General features: G+C 34.2%; 1 protein-coding gene across 1 annotated transcript in view; it reads left to right on the forward strand.

Moving 5' to 3' along the window:
- Positions 1-474: 474 nt before the first annotated feature.
- Positions 475-19,167, forward strand: part of LOC144965487 (sodium-coupled monocarboxylate transporter 1-like) — a 30,383-nt gene continuing 11,690 nt past the window's right edge. The window contains exons 1-5 of the mRNA XM_078900871.1: positions 475-675; positions 6,072-6,414; positions 7,528-7,797; positions 12,978-13,131; positions 15,233-15,371. Of these exons, the coding sequence (XP_078756997.1) occupies positions 6,211-6,414; positions 7,528-7,797; positions 12,978-13,131; positions 15,233-15,371 (767 nt within the window). The 5' untranslated portion in view covers positions 475-675; positions 6,072-6,210. The remainder of the gene's footprint in view (positions 676-6,071; positions 6,415-7,527; positions 7,798-12,977; positions 13,132-15,232; positions 15,372-19,167) is intronic.

The following is a 19,167-nucleotide window of genomic DNA, read 5'->3' on the forward strand; positions in this document are numbered from 1 at the left end:
AATTTTTCTAATTTGAAAAAAACAGACACATTTCAGTGGGCATCTCTGTCTGTTGTTGGTATGTCATTTAGGCCAATTCCTGATCAGTTCTGCCCGCCAAAATAATCGGAACCATGACAACAAACTATGTGTAATATAATATATATATATATATATATATATATATATATATATATATATATATATATATATATATATATATATATATATATATATAGTCTGTATGAGATATTCTAGTGCGAACCAATCATGCCTCAAACTGTCTATATAAATATCAAAGAGGTGAGTGACGTTAGATTATCTACATTTATTCCTTCTAGATAAAGATAACACTGAAATACGATACCTGTTATAATTTCAGATAAATGGTAACGTTTTTAATTTTTATCTAGTATTATAACGATCAGAGGACAATCTGATAATAAAAGTTCATCCACGTATCTTTGATTAGAATTGAGCATCGGTGTTAGTGTATTTTATGTGCGATTTAGCAGAGAAGTTGAAAGTGTAATAAAAGTGAACGGATATTAATCATTGACGTAAATTCTTATTATTATTATTACAGTTACTGTTTGTATAAAATTTATCTGGACTAATGCAAATGAGTATTTATTTGTGAGTTTGTATGTGTGACTCTGAATAATAGGCGCCCTTGCGAATCGATTGAGTGCTTGTGTTAGTGTAGAAAATTATTATGTTTGTACCTTCATGGATATGTGTGTGTGTATATATATATATATATATATATATATATATATATATATATATATATATACATATGTATATATATATATATATATATATATATATATATATATATATATATATATATATATATATATATATATATATATATATATAATTTGAAGTATGGAATGAGAGGCAATATTTACGATAATATTGTTGCACCTGATGTCAATGAAGTAACCAACATTATCCAAACTATTCAATGTAACTATTTATAGAATCAGTTTCACGAATATCTCTAATTCTGTCCATATTATTATTATTATTATTATTATTATTATTATTATTATTATTATTATTATTATTATTATTATTATTATTATTATTATTATTATTATTATTATTATTATTATTATAAGCTGTAAATTTGTAAAGTTATTGCTGACAACTTTTTCGATGAAATATCTAATAAGATTGTTTCTCTCTTCATTTTGTGAGTTACATCATTCATATTCTGAAAACACACAATCTATATTTAACGTCTCAGGTTTGAAGGTTGTTTATTGATACAATTTATGGTCAATCTAATTGATAAATCATCATCATCATGATCATCATCATCATCATCATCATCATCATCATCATTACCATTACCTTTTTCACCCTGGGTCAGGGTATAGGCCACAGACAAACAGTTTCCTTCCCTCTCTATCTTGAGCTAACTTTTTTTTATATCTCGTTCCATGTCTTATCACTTCTCAGTATATCAGCTTCTTTAACTCTTCCCCATGTTCCCCGTGGCCTTCTCTTTGATCTTCTGCCCTGAGGGTTCCAGTCTAATACTTTCTTTGTTATAGTGGAGCCATTCTTTATAAATGTGTGTCCTATCCACCTCCTTCGTCTTTCTCCTATTTCCTCTCCCACTGGTTTCTACTGTGTTCTTTTCCATACTACTTCGTTCTTAATCCACGACTTCTGTCCATCCATTTTATTCTGATTAGCTTACGCATGCACCTGTTTACGAAAATCTGCATCCTCCTTATACATAACACCCATACAGTAGGACTGACTGCACGTTTGAGTTGAAAAGTCTGAGCTTTAGTCGAAGCGAGATATCTTTATTTCTCCAAACTCTGTTCAAAGATGTGAATGCACCCTGTGCTTTTCCTATCCGTGCTGTCACCTCTGCTCCTGTGCCTCCATCTTTATCTATTATACTCCCAAGATAACAGAAAGTATCTGTATCTTCAGGTTCCTGATCTTTTACTTTGATCTGCTCCCTTTGACCCGTACCTTTGGAGGGTGAATTCTCAATCAAATGGATTATGAGAGGCTGTTTATATTTGTTGTTTTTGCTTGCATCTGGTCCTGAGTGTGAGACAGATGATCTGCAAAATCCAGATCACCCAACTGTTTAGGGGGTCCACTGTATGCCATTGCTTTGCCCTTTGGAAGTTTCCTTCATTGGCCGATCAATGATGGAACAAGGATGAGCAGGAATGGTGAGAGCAAGCATCCCTGCTTGACACCAGTCTTAATTTCAAAGCTGTCAGTAAGCTGATCTTCATGTACAATCCTGCAACTTGTTCCTTCATACGTTTCTTGATGAGGTTTACCAACTTCTCAGGGATTCCATAATGTCCCAGAATTTTCCACAATGTTGCTCTGTCAATAATGTCGAAAGCCTTCTCGTAATCCAGAAAGTTGAAAATAAGAGGAGAGTTCCATTTTATAGACTGTTCCACAATGACTCGCCGAGAGGCAATCTGGTCTGTGATTGAACCGTTTTTCCGAAAACCTACCTGTTCGTCCCGCAGTTTAGCATCTGTTGCATTCTTCATTCTCTCTTGAATAATTCGGTTGAAAACTTTCCTAGGATAGAGAGAAGTGATTCCTCGAAAATTATTACAATTACTGAGGTCCTCTTTCTTTGGAAGCTTGACAAGATGTCCTTCTTTTCAATCCATTGGGAATATCCCGTCATTACAGATTCTCTCAAACAGTGGGTAAAGGCCTTCAGCATTTCTTTCAGCATAAACTTTTAGAGCCTCCTGTGGTCTGGTCCACCAGCTTTCCCGCTTTTCACCTTGTTTTGGCACCCTCCATCTCTGCTATCGATGGTAGATCACAGCGAACTGGTAGCTATTTCCTTGCAGGCAAAATTTCAGGCGGGTTGTCTTGTGGTAGTTTGTTCAGAAGGCAGTTGAAATGTTTCCTCCATCGCTTAGATTGAGCCTCTTTTCCAAAAATATTCCAATCTTTACATTTGACGAGTACCTCTGGTTTCCCATATTTTTCAGCAAGTGTCTCGGTAGTTTCATTAAGGACACCTCATGCGTCCTCCTGTCGCTGCTGCTTCTGCTTTCTCTGCAAGTCTGTTCATGAATGCTTCATTGTCTTTCACAGATCTTTTGACTTCTTTAGCCGTGGCTCTATATTACTTTTTGACATCCAGTCTTGAAGCAATTGTTCGACTTGCATTAATTTGTTCCTTCCTTGTTCTCCTCTTTTCAATCAGCTGTACAGTGATTTGACTTATCCATTCTTTATGTTCCGATTTATTTACACCAATACCTCGTGACAAGTTGTTATGTAGACTTATTTGATCTTTGTCCAATGTGACTCTACGTCTATGTCCTCCTCGAGATCAGCTAGAGGTTGGAATCTATTACTCAATTGCCGTTTGAACTCCTCATTTTTCTCCCATCTAGTGCATTCACCTGGAATTTTCTTCTTGTGTGTGATCTGGTCCCATGTTTTCTGAGTCGTAGCTTAAGCTTTGCGAATAGCAGGTGGCGGTCTCATCCAGCAGCAGCCACTCTCCGTACTATCACACCCACTAATGGACGTCTGAATCTTCGAGAGATACAAAAATGATCGATCTGATTCTCTGTCACACCATCTGGTAAGATCCAAGTTGCCTTGTGTATCCTCTTATTGGCAAACACTGATCCTCCAATCACAAAACTATTGAATGCACAAAAATTTGCAAGTCGCACTTTAGCATCGTCACCCCCCATTAACATGTTGATGTCCTTCCTTGGCAACTTATCATTGACTTGTTTGGCAGCCTATAAAATATATCTTTGCCCTCACATGTTGCGTCATTTGTTGGGGCATATATCTGAACAATGTTCATGTTGATATTCTTACTCCATGTTGTAAAGGACACGTGGGAGGCACTTACTGTGACATCTGTCCCCTTGTATCTGTTTTCCAATATGCTTTCTGCCTTTGTCTTGGAATGAGTTTTGGTTTTGTCTTAGCCATGGCCAGAGCCCTGCTGGGGAGGAAAAAGTCAAATGCATAGTTTATTGTTTTGGGAGATGATATTATTTTTCCTTGTAAATCGTCTCTCTGTTATATATTATTATATTTGTTATTTTGAATGGATAATGTGAGCATTTGAGTGTATTCCTCTTTGTTGTATCTTGTGCTTGTGACCGGATAAGACTTAAAGGTGATCTCAAACTGAGTACATTGGTGGTACGCTCTTGGAATCTACATCTGATATTTATTTGTTCCCATTCCCCCTTGTCTTACTTTTATTGGGTGCTTTAATTGTAATTCTAGAACTTTTTGCTATCCTATTTTCTTCCTTGTTACTGGCGCTGATATGACCTATATTTGTTGCAAGCGCCCTTAAAAACAAAACAAAAACTTGTCCCCTCCCCCCTGACTATAAAATCTTTTCCACAGACGTGATGTGTTTATGTCCCGATTCTATCCAGTGGGTTTCGCTTGCTCCGAGTATATGCAGCCTTTGTCTTCTCATCTCTGTCACAACTTGAGACTTTTTTCCTGCTTAATACATGATGCCAAAGTTTCACGACGCAGAGTTCTTTCGGCTTTGTCTGTTGTCCTTCATAAATTTATGTCATTGAAGAGACTTTTCGGTCGCCCAAGCTAAATAAAGGATTTGATTTGTCCGTTTGAGTTTCTGTAACAATTTGAGTTTTAGGAAGGGGTGTTAACCCTTCGATAACCCAGAACCTGGAGGACTCAACAAGGTGACTCAAAAAGGGGAGTCATACACCATTGGTCGCCTTTTACGACACGCTGGCTTGGAGTTGGGCTATTCTTGCACCCTCTCTGTTGAGGAACCCGGACACCACACCGGGGGATTGGTATATATTTTAGGCGTATATTTTAAGTAAACGGTCAAAGCAAAATTAGTAATAATAATAATGATGATGATGATGATGATGATGATGATGATGATGATGATGATGATGATGATGATGATGATGATGATAATAATAATAATAATAATAATAATTATAATAATAATAATGAATAATAATAATTATAATAATTGTAATAATAATAATAATAATAATAATAATGATAATAATAATAATAATAATAATAATAATAATAATAATAATAATAATAATAATAATAATAATAATAATAATAATAATAATAATAAATGTACATTTATATAGCGCTTATGCCGAAGCTTCGAAGCGCTTCACATTAACCATCAGTAAAAACATTGCACACTGCAGATTCGGACATACGAGCAAAAGCTCACACGCATCCAATTACACACACACACACACTGTACACAAATATATTACTCACATACACATAAACACACACACACACACACACACACACATATATATATATATATATATATACATATATATATATAGATGTGTGTGTGTGTGTGTGTGTGTGTGTTTGTGTGTATATATATATACACACAATCATACACAAACACATCGTATACACGTACACTAAATATACATACACGCTAACCCACTCCTGAGGGTGTGCGATTAAGCGGAGTCGATGGATATATATATTTCTATGTGTGTGTGTGCGTGTGTGTGTATAACTTCCATTAAAAAATGTTAGACACCCTAATCGGACATCATCGAATACCTGATAAAATAATATGATTATTACTTGTGCTCTTGCTGGGTATAAACGAATATGTGTATCTGTTACTACTTATCTTTATGTCTTCAAAAGTCTAACAGGCGGGTAACAAATTGAATAGATGATGTAGAGGGTGTAATTAAAAGTATTGAATTTGCAGACATTTTTCTGTTGGAGTTCAGATGCTCTTAAAAATTTACTATCTTCCCTACCATATTTATTATCTCTCTGATTCTATTCTTCTCTTTGCCATACCATTTCGCAATACCAAAGAAAATTACACTTCTTGTAAGCGATTTATACATTAAGATCACAGTCTTTTCGCTAATTTCAAAAGATCAAAATTTTCTCAAGAGATGAAACCTCTGTCCCACTTTTTAAAATAAAATCTGTTTATTTTTTTTTAAGGTGAGAGAGTTCTTAAATTCATCAACTAGTTTTACTTACTCGTTTTAGATCCTCAGTTTTGCTTGCATATTTTATCCTTGTAAAAGCAAAAATCTTTTTAAGATTGGCTTGGAGTTATCCTGATGAGTAAATATTTAGTTATATAAAATTCAAAATAAACATTCTTGTGACTGCATTAGCTAAAATTCGTAGTTTGGCGTTTTGTACTAAATAGCAACTAACAAAATGCACTCTCAAGCCATGTTGAACAAAGTGTCGTTACAAACAGTAGATTATATTGTCCTCGTTGTTGTGCTGATTATACCCCTTGGAATTGGTGTGTACTTTGCCATTAAAGACGCTAAGAGGCTAACCAGAGATGTGTATTTGCTTGGAGGACGACGAATGGCAATGGTACCAGTCTTGATGTCATTATTCGTTACCTTTCAGGTAAGAGGTTATCGATGTAAACTTGTGAACTGTGTACATATAATATTATCACACCGTGTTAAATGTTATTTACTGGGTGGGGTTCCTGACCTCCCATAGTGGGCAGGGAGGTACTTGCTGTGTCTTCTATCCCCCTATATCTGTTTTCCAACTAGCTTTCTATCTTTGTCTTGGAATGAGATTACTTGGTTTTGTCCTGGCACTGGCCGGGTACCCTGGCTGGGTGAGAAACAAACAGTCAAATGTATAGTTTTGGGAGATGATATTTTTTCCTGTAAATCATCTCTCTGTTATGCACTGTATTATGTTTTTTTTTTGGTATTATATATGATTTGTAAAACATTTGAGTGTATTCCTCTTAGTGGGGACCTCTGCTTGTGTCTGGATGGACTTTTAGGTGATCTCAAACTAGGTACTTTACTTTGATGGAATCCTCTTGGAATTTACATCTATTACCTTTTTGAACCAATTCCCCCTTGTCTTACGTTTTCTTATTGGGTGCTCTGATTGTAATTCTAGAACTTTTTACTAACCCATTTTCTTCCTTTTTACTGGCCCTGATATGACCTTAATGTGTTGCAAGCTCCGTAAAACACTTAAAAACAACAACACAAAGGTTATTTAGGCCAAAGTTCCTAAAAGTTATAAAATAAAAACCACAAAATGAAAGTGCTTGACTTTAATGTTTAAAAAGCGGTAATGAATTATTATTGTATAATTCAACAATAATTATATATATATATATATATATATATATATATATAACTGTGTGTGTATATATATATATATATATATATATATATATATGTAGGAAGGGAGAGTGGGATATATAGATAGATAGATAGATAGATAGATAGATAGATAGATAGATAGATAGATAGATAGATAGATAGACAGACAGATAGATAGATAGATAGATAGATAGATAGATAGATAGATAGATAGATAGATAGATAGGTAGAGAGAGAGAGAGAGAGAGAGAGAGAGAGAGAGAGAGAGAGAGAGAGAGGGGGGGAGAGAGAGAGAGAACGATGGTATAAGTGATGAGGTCGATTATATGGCAATGATTAAATTAATCTTTATGTGCTTTCTCATTTTATGTTTTCCTTCCAGTCCGCCATATCTCTGATAGGAATGCCTACGGAGACATACATCTATGGACCTTTATTTGTTGGAATTTACATTGGTTCTGGTATCTCCTGCTTCATCGCGGCTTTCTCTGTGACACCTTTGTTCTACCCACTACGAATCACGAGCATCTACGAGTACATTGACATGAGATATAAATCGAAAACAGTCCGACTAATCAGCACGCTGTTGGGAATGATACAAATGTTCTTCTATCTTGCTGTTGTTTTATTGGCGCCTGGACTTGCCTTAGAAGTAAGGAAATTTGCTCATGCAATTTTAAGAAGATAATATTTACGTGAAACGTGAGCTCAAAGAAAATAAAAGGGGACTGAGTTGTAATTAATAATTATGATATAAATAATGTTAGCCTAATCATTCATACAATACTATTTCATAAATAAGTTAATATTTGATTATATCCCTACCCACAATCATTTTACGAGGAGCCCGTCAGCTACTACACTCATATGACAATTTTATCTAAAGCAAAAGAGATCTACTGAGCCGATGATATCTGTTCATAAAGAAAAAAATCAAAATAGCACTATCATTATTCCTGTCCAGTCACAGGGCATCTGATCGCAGAATTTGATGAAAAGATAATGAAATTATAAAAATCTCATTCCATTTACATACTACATAAAAATGGTCAGATTCATTCTAATAAAATACATACCATATTTACAGACATTTACAACATAAGCTCCATGGCAATCTGGCTCCGAAGAATTACTTTCAAGCTATTTATCATTATAGCACATACAGATTATTGCAATAAAGAAAGACATTTTTTCCTTTGTCTTTAAATGCCAATGGCACTTGAACTTTTTGATGGATTGCAATACTATGAGGCCGGACCAATATAGAAAAATGTTGAAACAAAATTTAATATAGTCAGATTTTTTATTAATGGCGCGTTTTTTCTGATTTTTCTCAGCTGTCCCTCTATCAAAAGTTGTAAAAAATTGTGTCAACCTCTGAATCAATTTGTCTTAACTGAATCTAGATTTTGGACCGTATTGATGCCATATTAAAAAAAAGTTTTCTTCTTTAACACCTATAGAAAACAACTTTAAAACAGCTGACATAAAATTATAGATTTTACACTGAAAAAAATGAAAACAAGTTACGCACCACAAAGCATGAATGAATTCATCGTATTTCCAAAATTCTTGTGCTAACGTAGTGATTATGAGTTCACGTCATACTTCTTTCCAATTAATAACAATTCACTTTAAGTGTTATAAACATACCACTTATGTAGTTTGTATTAAATTTTGAATTTACTAGTAAAAAGCCCGCAATTTCGCGGGGAAAGAAATATTTTCGTTCGATATTGCCAGAATCATTTTCTTGATTAGCTTGATTACGATTAGATGCACATTCTAATCTATGTGCTTGTCGTCGCTTATTTTATCAGTCAGTAGATATCAAAATCAATAAGTCACAAGTCTTTACCACGCTTTACTTGGGAGTGCTTTGCACTACCTTCAATACTTCACAAATTAAAATGGCGGCCGAGAATCAAAACAATGGTCAAATTAGGAAATTTTAAACTTTCACAAATCTATCAAGGTTTGTTCTAGAGTTTTTAAAACGCTTTTATATGATGACAAATTGAATAAATAAACGCCTGTCAAAAGATCAACGGTGACAATACAAATTGAATGAATACTGTGGATGTAGGAGCTTTCGGATTGTCTCCCCTTTACTTATGTGAGGTCAAATGAAAATCTGAAGCGGACGCGAAAAATATCAAGTCCCCGAATCTGTCTACTTTTGGTTTGTTCGGGCTAGAAGCTAGACATAACCAATTGACAGTTTGCCGAAACGTTTACCTAAATATTTCCCAGGGCAATAATTATCACATCGATGGCATAAAAACGACAGTAATATCAGCAGTAATATTAGTTGATGTTGTTCATCGGTGAAACTTGTTTAAAATTTCTGTAAATCCGAATACCGTCATGTGATCAAGTGAATTATATCACTATGAATGCCACGATTTGCTGAAAAATGCCAATCTGACAGTTCCTAGCAAACACACTCCCCCCCCCCCCCCCCCCCCCCCCCCCCCCCTTGCTCAGGAATTTCTCTACTTGATGGACACCCTCCCCCCCCCCTTTTTTTTTTCTTCCACGCAACCACATTCCAAAACACACACACACACATACACACACACACACACACACATGTATAGATAGTATGCGCTTGGCTAAGGAGCTTATAACATTGCCATCCGGAAGCATAACGGACCAACACACAAAACTGTGTGTATCCATGAACGTTTATAGTCGGGTTAATACAGTTCAGTGAGCAATACTCATAAACGAGGATGACAAAAAAACAATAACAAAGACCTGAGTGACGTCATCTTCGAACTATCTATACACCACACACACACACACATACACACACACACACGCACACATATAAACATACACGCAATGAGAACACACTACACAACATAACAACACTGATCACCGCTAAATAAACACAACGGAAGTTAGGACTCTACTGGACAGATAGAGTTGAGGGTGTGGCCATGATATGTTAGTGTCTTCGGTAGATTTTTTATGGTATCTGTTTGACTTAACGAACTTTCAAACTGACTTTAAATTATAAAAGGAAATCAAGTTATCTGTTTATCTATCTGTAAAAACTACATTTCTATTTTTCAAATCTTTCAGTAGAGTTGTGCGCCGTATCAATTTTTTTATTGACTCAAATAAGCACAATGTTCTCCACAACGCTATATTTTTTAAAGAAAGGATTATGCATGGCATATTATCTACATAATGTCGGAATTACCAAAGACTGATATGAAATCTCTCGCTTTAAATCATTTGAAATAGTGATTGTATACTCAATATTGTAAAATTAACAAATACTGTTTATATAACTTTGACAAATCTTTGTCTATGCATGAACGTTTCACAGGGCCTTTAAAGGTTTTAAAAACATATTAGGCTCTTAAAAAACACGATACGGTACGCAATCTCTATCGGTTCCACTCTCGTAAAGCATTCTTGTATCTATCGATAAATCATTAAAGAGGACGGCAATGGTTTTGGAATTTCACAATAAACCATGAGAAGATCGTTATCCAAATACGACAGAGAGATCACCAGTGTAGAATGACGTGGCAGGAAAAGGATCATAGATAACTTTGATATGGATATCATCCTAAGATGTATGGGTGAGCGTAAATATACATCCGAAAAAATATTGGCGTCTGATTATTCAAGAAGAAAAAGGCCCATGGGTTCTGGACAGAGAATCATTGCTATTCTTGCAGGTGATGATACTGGATATTTAAAAGGATTCCATGCCATTTTTTCTTCTCTGCATCATCTGGAATATTATTATGCAAAGGTGTTTTAAGACTGACTAAATATCGTTTGCTGCCCTCCATTGAAGCACCCAGCTGTATTGTATTGGACAACGCTACCATTTGTTGGCCCATGGTCACTTTAAAGCTCCAACTTTGGCAATTATAAATGCTGACATGATGTCATGGTTTCAATCAGACAGTACTGCATATTCTGACCATTTATCAAAATGCTAACTATACTCCTTAGTAACAAAAAAATAAATTAACGAATTCCTTCAAAATGGATATGCGGAAAATTCATAATTTTGGTAATGTAAATCTTCTATGAGTTCCGATCCTCACCTGTTATCGATTTTAACATAGCTGTTATAAACTAAATCCTTTCCTATTGTTTTAAAATCCATGAAATAATATTTTATTACTAAGACAAATTGATTCTGAGGTTCATACAATTTTTGCAGCTATGCATTGGGGGGCAGCTGAGAAAAAGAAGAAAAACACGCGCCATTTATTAAAAATCTGACTATAATTTGTCAACCACAAGTGATCTCTTTTTTAGCTGACGACAATGACGTCGCTTAATGTGACAATGAAGATATTGAAAATTTTTATTGTTCATTCAATTTATCCATAACGACCGAATGTGAAACCTAATAGAAATTCTCAAAGGCCACACATTTCCCTTTCAATTACATATTAGATTGCTAAAGTATGCTAGAGGAATCGAACTAACGCGAAAGGAATATAGTGGCGGAATGGGTGATGCTCAGTCCTATTATAAGTTGGAAAACTGTACGGGAATTCCCAAACTTACGTCGATTATAGGGCAACAAACAAGGGCATCTTAAATTGTTGTTGGACCACAATAAACTTGACTGGACTAATGCAATTTTAATGTAGCTCCATTTTATTTTACATTTCAGGTACTTAGTAATAAGAAGTCTAAAAAACACCCGTGAACATTTTAGAGCCTTTTTTCAATGCTTCAGAAAAAAAATTGAAAATGTTTTGTAAAACAATGAAACGACACGCAAGCCTTTTTGTGCTGATTTAAACAAAACTTTTCAGGGTCTGATACAATAGACTAAAATCATCCAAACAACAATAAGAAAGCCTTAAGGATGACATCCAACAAATCGGTTTAATGAAATCAACGAAATTGTGGCTTTAATTTCGATTTTCTAGAATAATACGAGTGCCGTATGAGTGAAGGCTTTGCAGGCTGTCTCTATGGCAACGGCGTTGGTATGTCAAATCTATATAGATGCTACATCAACATTTCAAACATAAAATTTTGAAAAATAACAATAGGTGTTTTAAAAAAGTACACGTTGGTGATTCTCATTATATTTGTCTGGATATATATATTTTTGACAATGTTTCAAGTAAGCTCTCGCATACGAAATGTATAACACGATGACTTCACAAATGTTCAAAACCATCAAATTAGTTATCTTTTATTTCTTCATTTATCATTTATTTTTGGTATTGAAATATAGTGGAATTTTTTTTCTAACTATCTTTATATGCATACAGGTTTTTCCCCAACTTTATGAGCAACGTCTTCCTTAAAATACTGTAAAATTTTTTAATCCACATTTTGTATGTTTCCCTCTGAGCTGTTTACTGTGATTGATATATATATATATATATATATATATATATATATATATATATATATATATATATAATTCATTTTGGGCCTGATCTAAGTATAATGAGAAAATGTGAGTAAAGATCTTTTTTCTAAAATTTTGATATTTCACATCTCACATAGGCACTCGTATCGGAAACTTTAAGTTCAGAAAGCACTAGACCAGAAAACGCAAACAGCTTACTTTGTCCTATTGAAAACAATCCAATGAGTAATATGTGACCCACTGACTCATGTCTGGTTATGAAAATTGATCTGAAATTGAAAATAACAAGATTCAAAAGATTTGTAGACTTGAATAATTTAAAACGAGGGGTGTAAATGCAGATAAAATGTCATTATCTAGACCACAAGTCAATATTTTGTTTAATATTAACCCTGCAATAGTAACTATATTGAGGCGATGGGTCACGTTACAATACCCTTACGTTTTGACTTTATTAGGCGGCAGCAGGTATTCCATTTTGGTTGTCTGTTGTCATAGTGGGTGGAACAGGAACTATCTATACCATGGCAGGAGGGATAAAGAGCGTGGTTTGGACTGACACCTTCCAAACATTTTTCTTCTTCCTCGGTATCTTTGCTGTTATTATCAAATGTAAGTATTGGCATCAGACCATAATAAATAGTAAACAAAACATATTCTTTCTTCTTTGTAATATACCGCCAAAATTGTCATGCGCAGAGCAATATCCGTCTCATCTGAGTGTAAGTCACTGCTGTTTACCTTAGTTACCTCTTTATTCTCTATATAAACATTAGGAAGGTTTCGCAATTTTTGTTAGTATAGAGGTTGCGATGATAAAAGTAGTCATCTCACTAGTTAAGGTTAACTTAAAACGTATGAGATTCATTCGATTAATCTCTTATAAACATTCAATTAATTGAAAAGTTACATTCAAGAATGGACTACCATTGCCAGGTTTATATGGATATTTCCTGCCATGACAAGAACAAAACAATTTTTGTAATACGAAAGGGCAATAATGGCTTTTATATAGAAGCAAATACAAGATGGATAATCATGAAATCCTTGCCATGCCTAACTTACATTTTGAATGAATCTCACCAGTTACCACATTTACATAAAGGCCAATCTAACAATCTAACAACTATTGCTTCGGACAACTGCAATGATGAAAGCAACGATACCGATATCTACCCATTATCCATGTCGCATGATCAACCCCACTCTTTGATGGAGACTAGAACTGCTGCAATTATTACATTTTAAAAACAAACTATTAAGTAAAATGTTGGTTGCGTATACTTGCTTTAACTATTCTTTGCGATGTTTTCGCTAAAAGTTTCTATAAATTTTGAATCGAATAGAGGGAAATACGTGTAAAAAGAGCCAAGTATTTTTTTTCTTCAGACAAAAAGAATTCTGGGTGGCTCAGTATAGTCATCTGATTCGTCCACGAAATAACGGATTTAATTTTGTGGATTATCGAGTTGAGAATTTGAGAAAATATCAAATTGAGAGTCACACTGATTTTTTTTTCTTCCTTTCTTGCTTTGTCCGGCACCGTTTGATACACCCTTGTCCAGATATATTGCCATCTAATTTTAGAGATATCTACAGTTTTGTCCAATCGATATTAATTGATATTCAGTATGGCGAATACCGACAACACGGAATTTTTCATACAGGTTAGAATTTTTTTTACATTTAATTTTTTATGCAAATAGTTTCTGGCCAAAACTTTTTTTTAAATGGGCATTTTGTCAGAATATATAATCCTTTGTTTGATACAGAATTCTTTGAATAAACTATTAATAATGTTGAGTGGATGAGACGTGCGCCTATGTGGTCTAATGGTATGTGTGACACTCGATTTCGGATCGGAAAGTCCTGAGTTCGAGCCTTGCTCGGCGCATAGTTGAGTCCTTGGAAAAGGCTCTTTACTCACATTCTCTCATCGTACCCAGGTGTAAAATGAGTAGCTGGCCGTTATCGGTGTTGTCATTGTCGGAAAAAAATGTAAAATCACCTGACAGGCATCATGTCATGTTGCTGTTAGTCAGGGACCCCTTGTAAGAGCGCTTTGAGCACAGTAAGTGGATTTAGCACTATATCAAGCTCAAGTTAAAAGAAAATAGTACTCTGTACTCTTCATTTAATAACAAATCACAAAATAAAAGTGTTAGAGGTCAAAAATGATAAGGACATTTTGGTACACGAAGGATGATGCATATTAAGAAATATGTGAAATACAGAAATCGAAATAATGAGATGAAAATGTGATATTAAATTAATATAAATGATTCTGAAGTTCACTTTTCGCCGTTAAGTCTAAGTAGTAAATTGTCCTGGTGATAATGGTAGGAGAATGATTACTAAATCTTCAGTATTTTGAGTAGGTGATCTGGTTGATGTCATATTTTGTCTTATTATATCAATGTGTAGAAATCGCTTTAACCGCAAATATTGCTCCTGAAGTGAAAAAAAAATGGAAACTTAAAGGTACGCAGCAAAATAAATTAAAACAATGGTTGGAACGACTCAGAATGGACAAACAATGAATGGAGCAAACAATAGTTGCATTTGCTTTCTTTTTTAATAAGACATCTCATTTACCATAGTTTCGGTTATTTCAATCTAACAAGCAATTTGATTATTTACAACTTAATTTTTTTTTTGTCGTCGATGATTTTATTAACAAATGTATATAGTAAATTAAACAAACAAATCTAAGCTACTATTGCAGTAGGAGGAGTGGAAAAAAGCTGGCACATGGCTGAGGCTGGAGGGAGGACTAACTTTGACAAATTCACATTTGATCTTCGAATCCGTCACACTTGGTATGGGGTGGTCATATGCGGATTCGTAACTGGGTGAGTGTATGTTATATTCTATTTAAAAAGTCAAAAGTAGGAAGAGGAAATATCTATCAATAACCCTCATCACCATCATAATCATCATCATCATCATCATCATCATCATCATCATCATCATCATCATCATCATCATCATCATCATGATAATAATAATAATAATAATAATAATAATAATAATAATAATAATAATAATAATAATAATAATAATAATAATAATAATAATAATGATAATAATGCCAAAAAATGAGTTATTATTATCCATTTTCCAAATATTATAATATATTAAAGTCATACAATTACGAGGAAAACCTTTTTTCTCTAAACCAATCCAGACGTTCAAGAATTATTCATCCCTGCATGCATCTGGTTTACCAAAAGAACATACCAAAAAAAACCCAATAAAAAAGAACAACAACAAAACAAAACAACAAAACAAAACAACAAAACCAACCAACCAAACAAATAAATAAGAACAAATAACAACCCTTTCCCCCCAAAATAAATGCCCAACAAAACAAACAATAAAAAAACAAAAATTAAAACAAAATACAAACCAGAAAAAAAAAATCCACAAAAAACTTAGACCAAAAAAAAAAAAAAAATAAAAAAAAAAAAAAACGAACTCTAAATGATATTTTGATGTCACAACTATAGTCAGATTTTTAATAAGTGGCGCGTGTTTTTATTCTTTTTCTCAGCTTCCCCCCAATGCATAGCTGCAAAATAAATGTGTATGAAACTCAGAATCAATTTGTCTTAATAAAAAAATATTTTTTCATGAATGTTAAAACAATAGGAAAGGATTTCGTTTATTACAGCTATATTAAAGTCGATAACAGGTGAGGATCGGAACTCATAGAAGATTTACATTACCAAAATTATGAATTTTCCGCATATCCATTTTGAAGGAATTCGTTAAACTGTAGTGTTCGGTAAATTGAAGCTTAAACGATATACGTACAGTATTTGACTATGAAGCAACGAATGGCAATTATTAACTATCAGACATATACATTTTATAACTATCAATACACATTACTCGTGAATACAAACGAAAGTGAACATAACGCGCTTCCAATATAATTTTGATTGCAAAAGTTTGAGAAATAGCTTGTTTATGCCAAAGAGGATTACATAGATTTGTGTAGACTGGTCAAAAGTACAAATTCATCAATTATGAGACAGTGTCTCCACAAATATGTGTTCAACAATAACACCACCACCAACAACAACAACCAAGAAATACTGGACACATCAATCAGCACAGTCTGATGACGAGGATGATGAAAAAAGAAATGAAACGACTACAGAAAGATTCCGAGCATCACTCTATCCAATGAAATGTAATTTCCCTCTAGTTTGCGAAGGTTGAGACATGCCTTTTCTCATTCTTCTCTTTATCATTTATTGCCTCGTCGGTGAGAGTAAATTTGGTGTTCCTACTCTCAATCTTTCCCTCTACTTAGGCCCAATGACCTCGATTGGATTGCGCTCACAGTGACATGGGGGGAAGTCGCGCAACCTCGTGCCAAAACTCCCTGATTAAACAGTCCGCTTTGAAAGCTGTTTCTGGTTCATTTCTTTCTTTTTTTTTTACTAAGGAGTATAGTTAGCATTTTGATAAATGGTCAGAATATGTAGAACTGTCTTATTGAAACCATGAAATCATGTCAGCTTTTATATTTGCCAAAGTTGGAGCCTTAAAGTGACCATGGGCCAACAAATGGTAGCGTTGTCCAAAACAAAACAGCTGGGTGTTTCAATGGAGGGCAGCAAACGATATTTAGTCAGTCTCAAAACACCTTTGCATAATAATATTCCAGATGATGCAGAGAAGAAAAAATGGTATGGCATCCTTTTAAATATACAGTATCATCACCACCTGCAAGAATAGCAATGATTCTCTGTCCAGAACCCATGGGCCTTTTTCTTCTTGAATAATCAGACGTCCAACATTTTTTTCGGATGTATATTTACGCTCACCCATACATCTTAGGATGATATCCATATCAAAGTTATCTATGATCCTTTACCTGCCACGTCGTTCTACACAGGTGATCTCTCTGTCGTATTTCGATAACGATCTTCTCATGGCTGATTGTGAAATTCCAAAACCATTGCCGTCCTCTTAAATTACTTATCCATAGATACAAGAAGACTTCTTTTCGAAACTTTACGAGAGTGGAACCGATAGAGATTCCGTACCGTATCGTGTTGTTTAAGAGCCTATTACGTTTTTAAAACCTTTAAAGGCCCTGCAAAACGTTCATGCATAGATAAAAAATTGTCGAAGTTATATAAACAGTGTTTATTAATATGACAATATTGAAAATACAATCACTATTTCAAATGATTTAAAGCGAAATATTTCATATCAGTCGTTGGTAATTGGGACATGATGTAGATGATATGCCATAAATAATAAATTCAAAATTTAATACAAACTACATAAGTGGTATGTTTATAACACTTAAAGTGAATTGTTATTATTTGGAAAGAAGTATGACGTGAACTCATAATCACTACGTTAGCACAAGAATTTTGGAAATACGATGAATTCATTCCTACTTTGTGGTGCGTAACTTGTTTTCATTTTTTTCAGTGTAAAATCTATAATTTTATGACAGCTGTTTTAAAGTTGTTTTTATAGGTCTTAAAGAAGAAAACTTTTTTTTAATATGGCATCAATACGGTCCAAAATCTAGATTCAGTTAAGACAAATTGATTCAGAGGTTGACACAATTTTTTACAACTTTTGATAGAGGGACAGCTGAGAAAAATCAGAAAAAAAACGCACCATTAATAAAAAATCTGACTATATTAAATTTTGTTTCAACATTTTTCTATATTGGTCCGGCAATCCATCAAAAAGTTCAAGTGCCATTGGCATTTAAAGACAAAGGAAAAAATGTCTTTCTTTATTGCAATAATCTGTATGTGCTATAATGATAAATAGCTTGAAAGTAATTCTTCGGAGCCAGATTGCCATGGAGCTTATGTTGTAAATGTCTGTAAATATGGTATGTATTTTATTAGAATGAATCTGACCATTTTTATGTAGTATGTAAATGGAATGAGATTTTTATAATTTCATTATCTTTTCATCAAATTCTGCGATCAGATGCCCTGTGACTGGACAGGAATAATGCTAGTGCTATTTTGATTTTTTTCTTTATGAATAGATATCATCGGCTTTTGATAGAGGGACAACTGAGAAAAGCCAGAAAAACACGCGCCATTAATAAAAAATCTGACTATAATTTCACTAAAGATCTAGAAATCTAATCTTCAAGCCTCTCTTTTAGTGAAACCAATGACTTCTCGATCGCATAATGCGACAGTACGTAGGTTTCCCTCCGGGTGGGATCCTGTTGGGAATTCTAAATAAAAGATTTCCGGAATCCTATAGAGAGAACGAAATTGACGTCACTCAGGCCGTTTTTATGTGGTGGGAGTAGTGATGATGATGTGGTGAGTGGTGCTAATGGTGGTAGTGATGATAATGTGGTAGTGGTGGTGGTAGTGGTAGCAGTGATGATGATGTGGTGGTGTTGGTGGTTTGTGGAAGTTGTGATGATGATGATGATGATGATTATGATGATGATGTGGTGGTTGTGGTAGTTGTAGTAGTGATAATGATGTGGTGATGGTGACTGCAGTAGTGGTGGTGATGATGGTGTTTGTAGTAGTGATGGTAGTGATGATGATGTGGAGCTGGTTGTGGTTGTAGTTGTGGTAACAGTTATGATGAAGATGCTGCAGCTGCTGATGTTACTGGTAATGATGATGATGA

The sequence above is a fragment of the Berghia stephanieae genome, chromosome 2 (assembly GCF_034508935.2).
Source record: "Berghia stephanieae isolate SIO BIC M18660-M18661 chromosome 2, UCSD_Bste_1.3, whole genome shotgun sequence".
In the NCBI taxonomy this organism is placed as follows: Eukaryota; Metazoa; Mollusca; class Gastropoda; order Nudibranchia; family Aeolidiidae; genus Berghia; species Berghia stephanieae.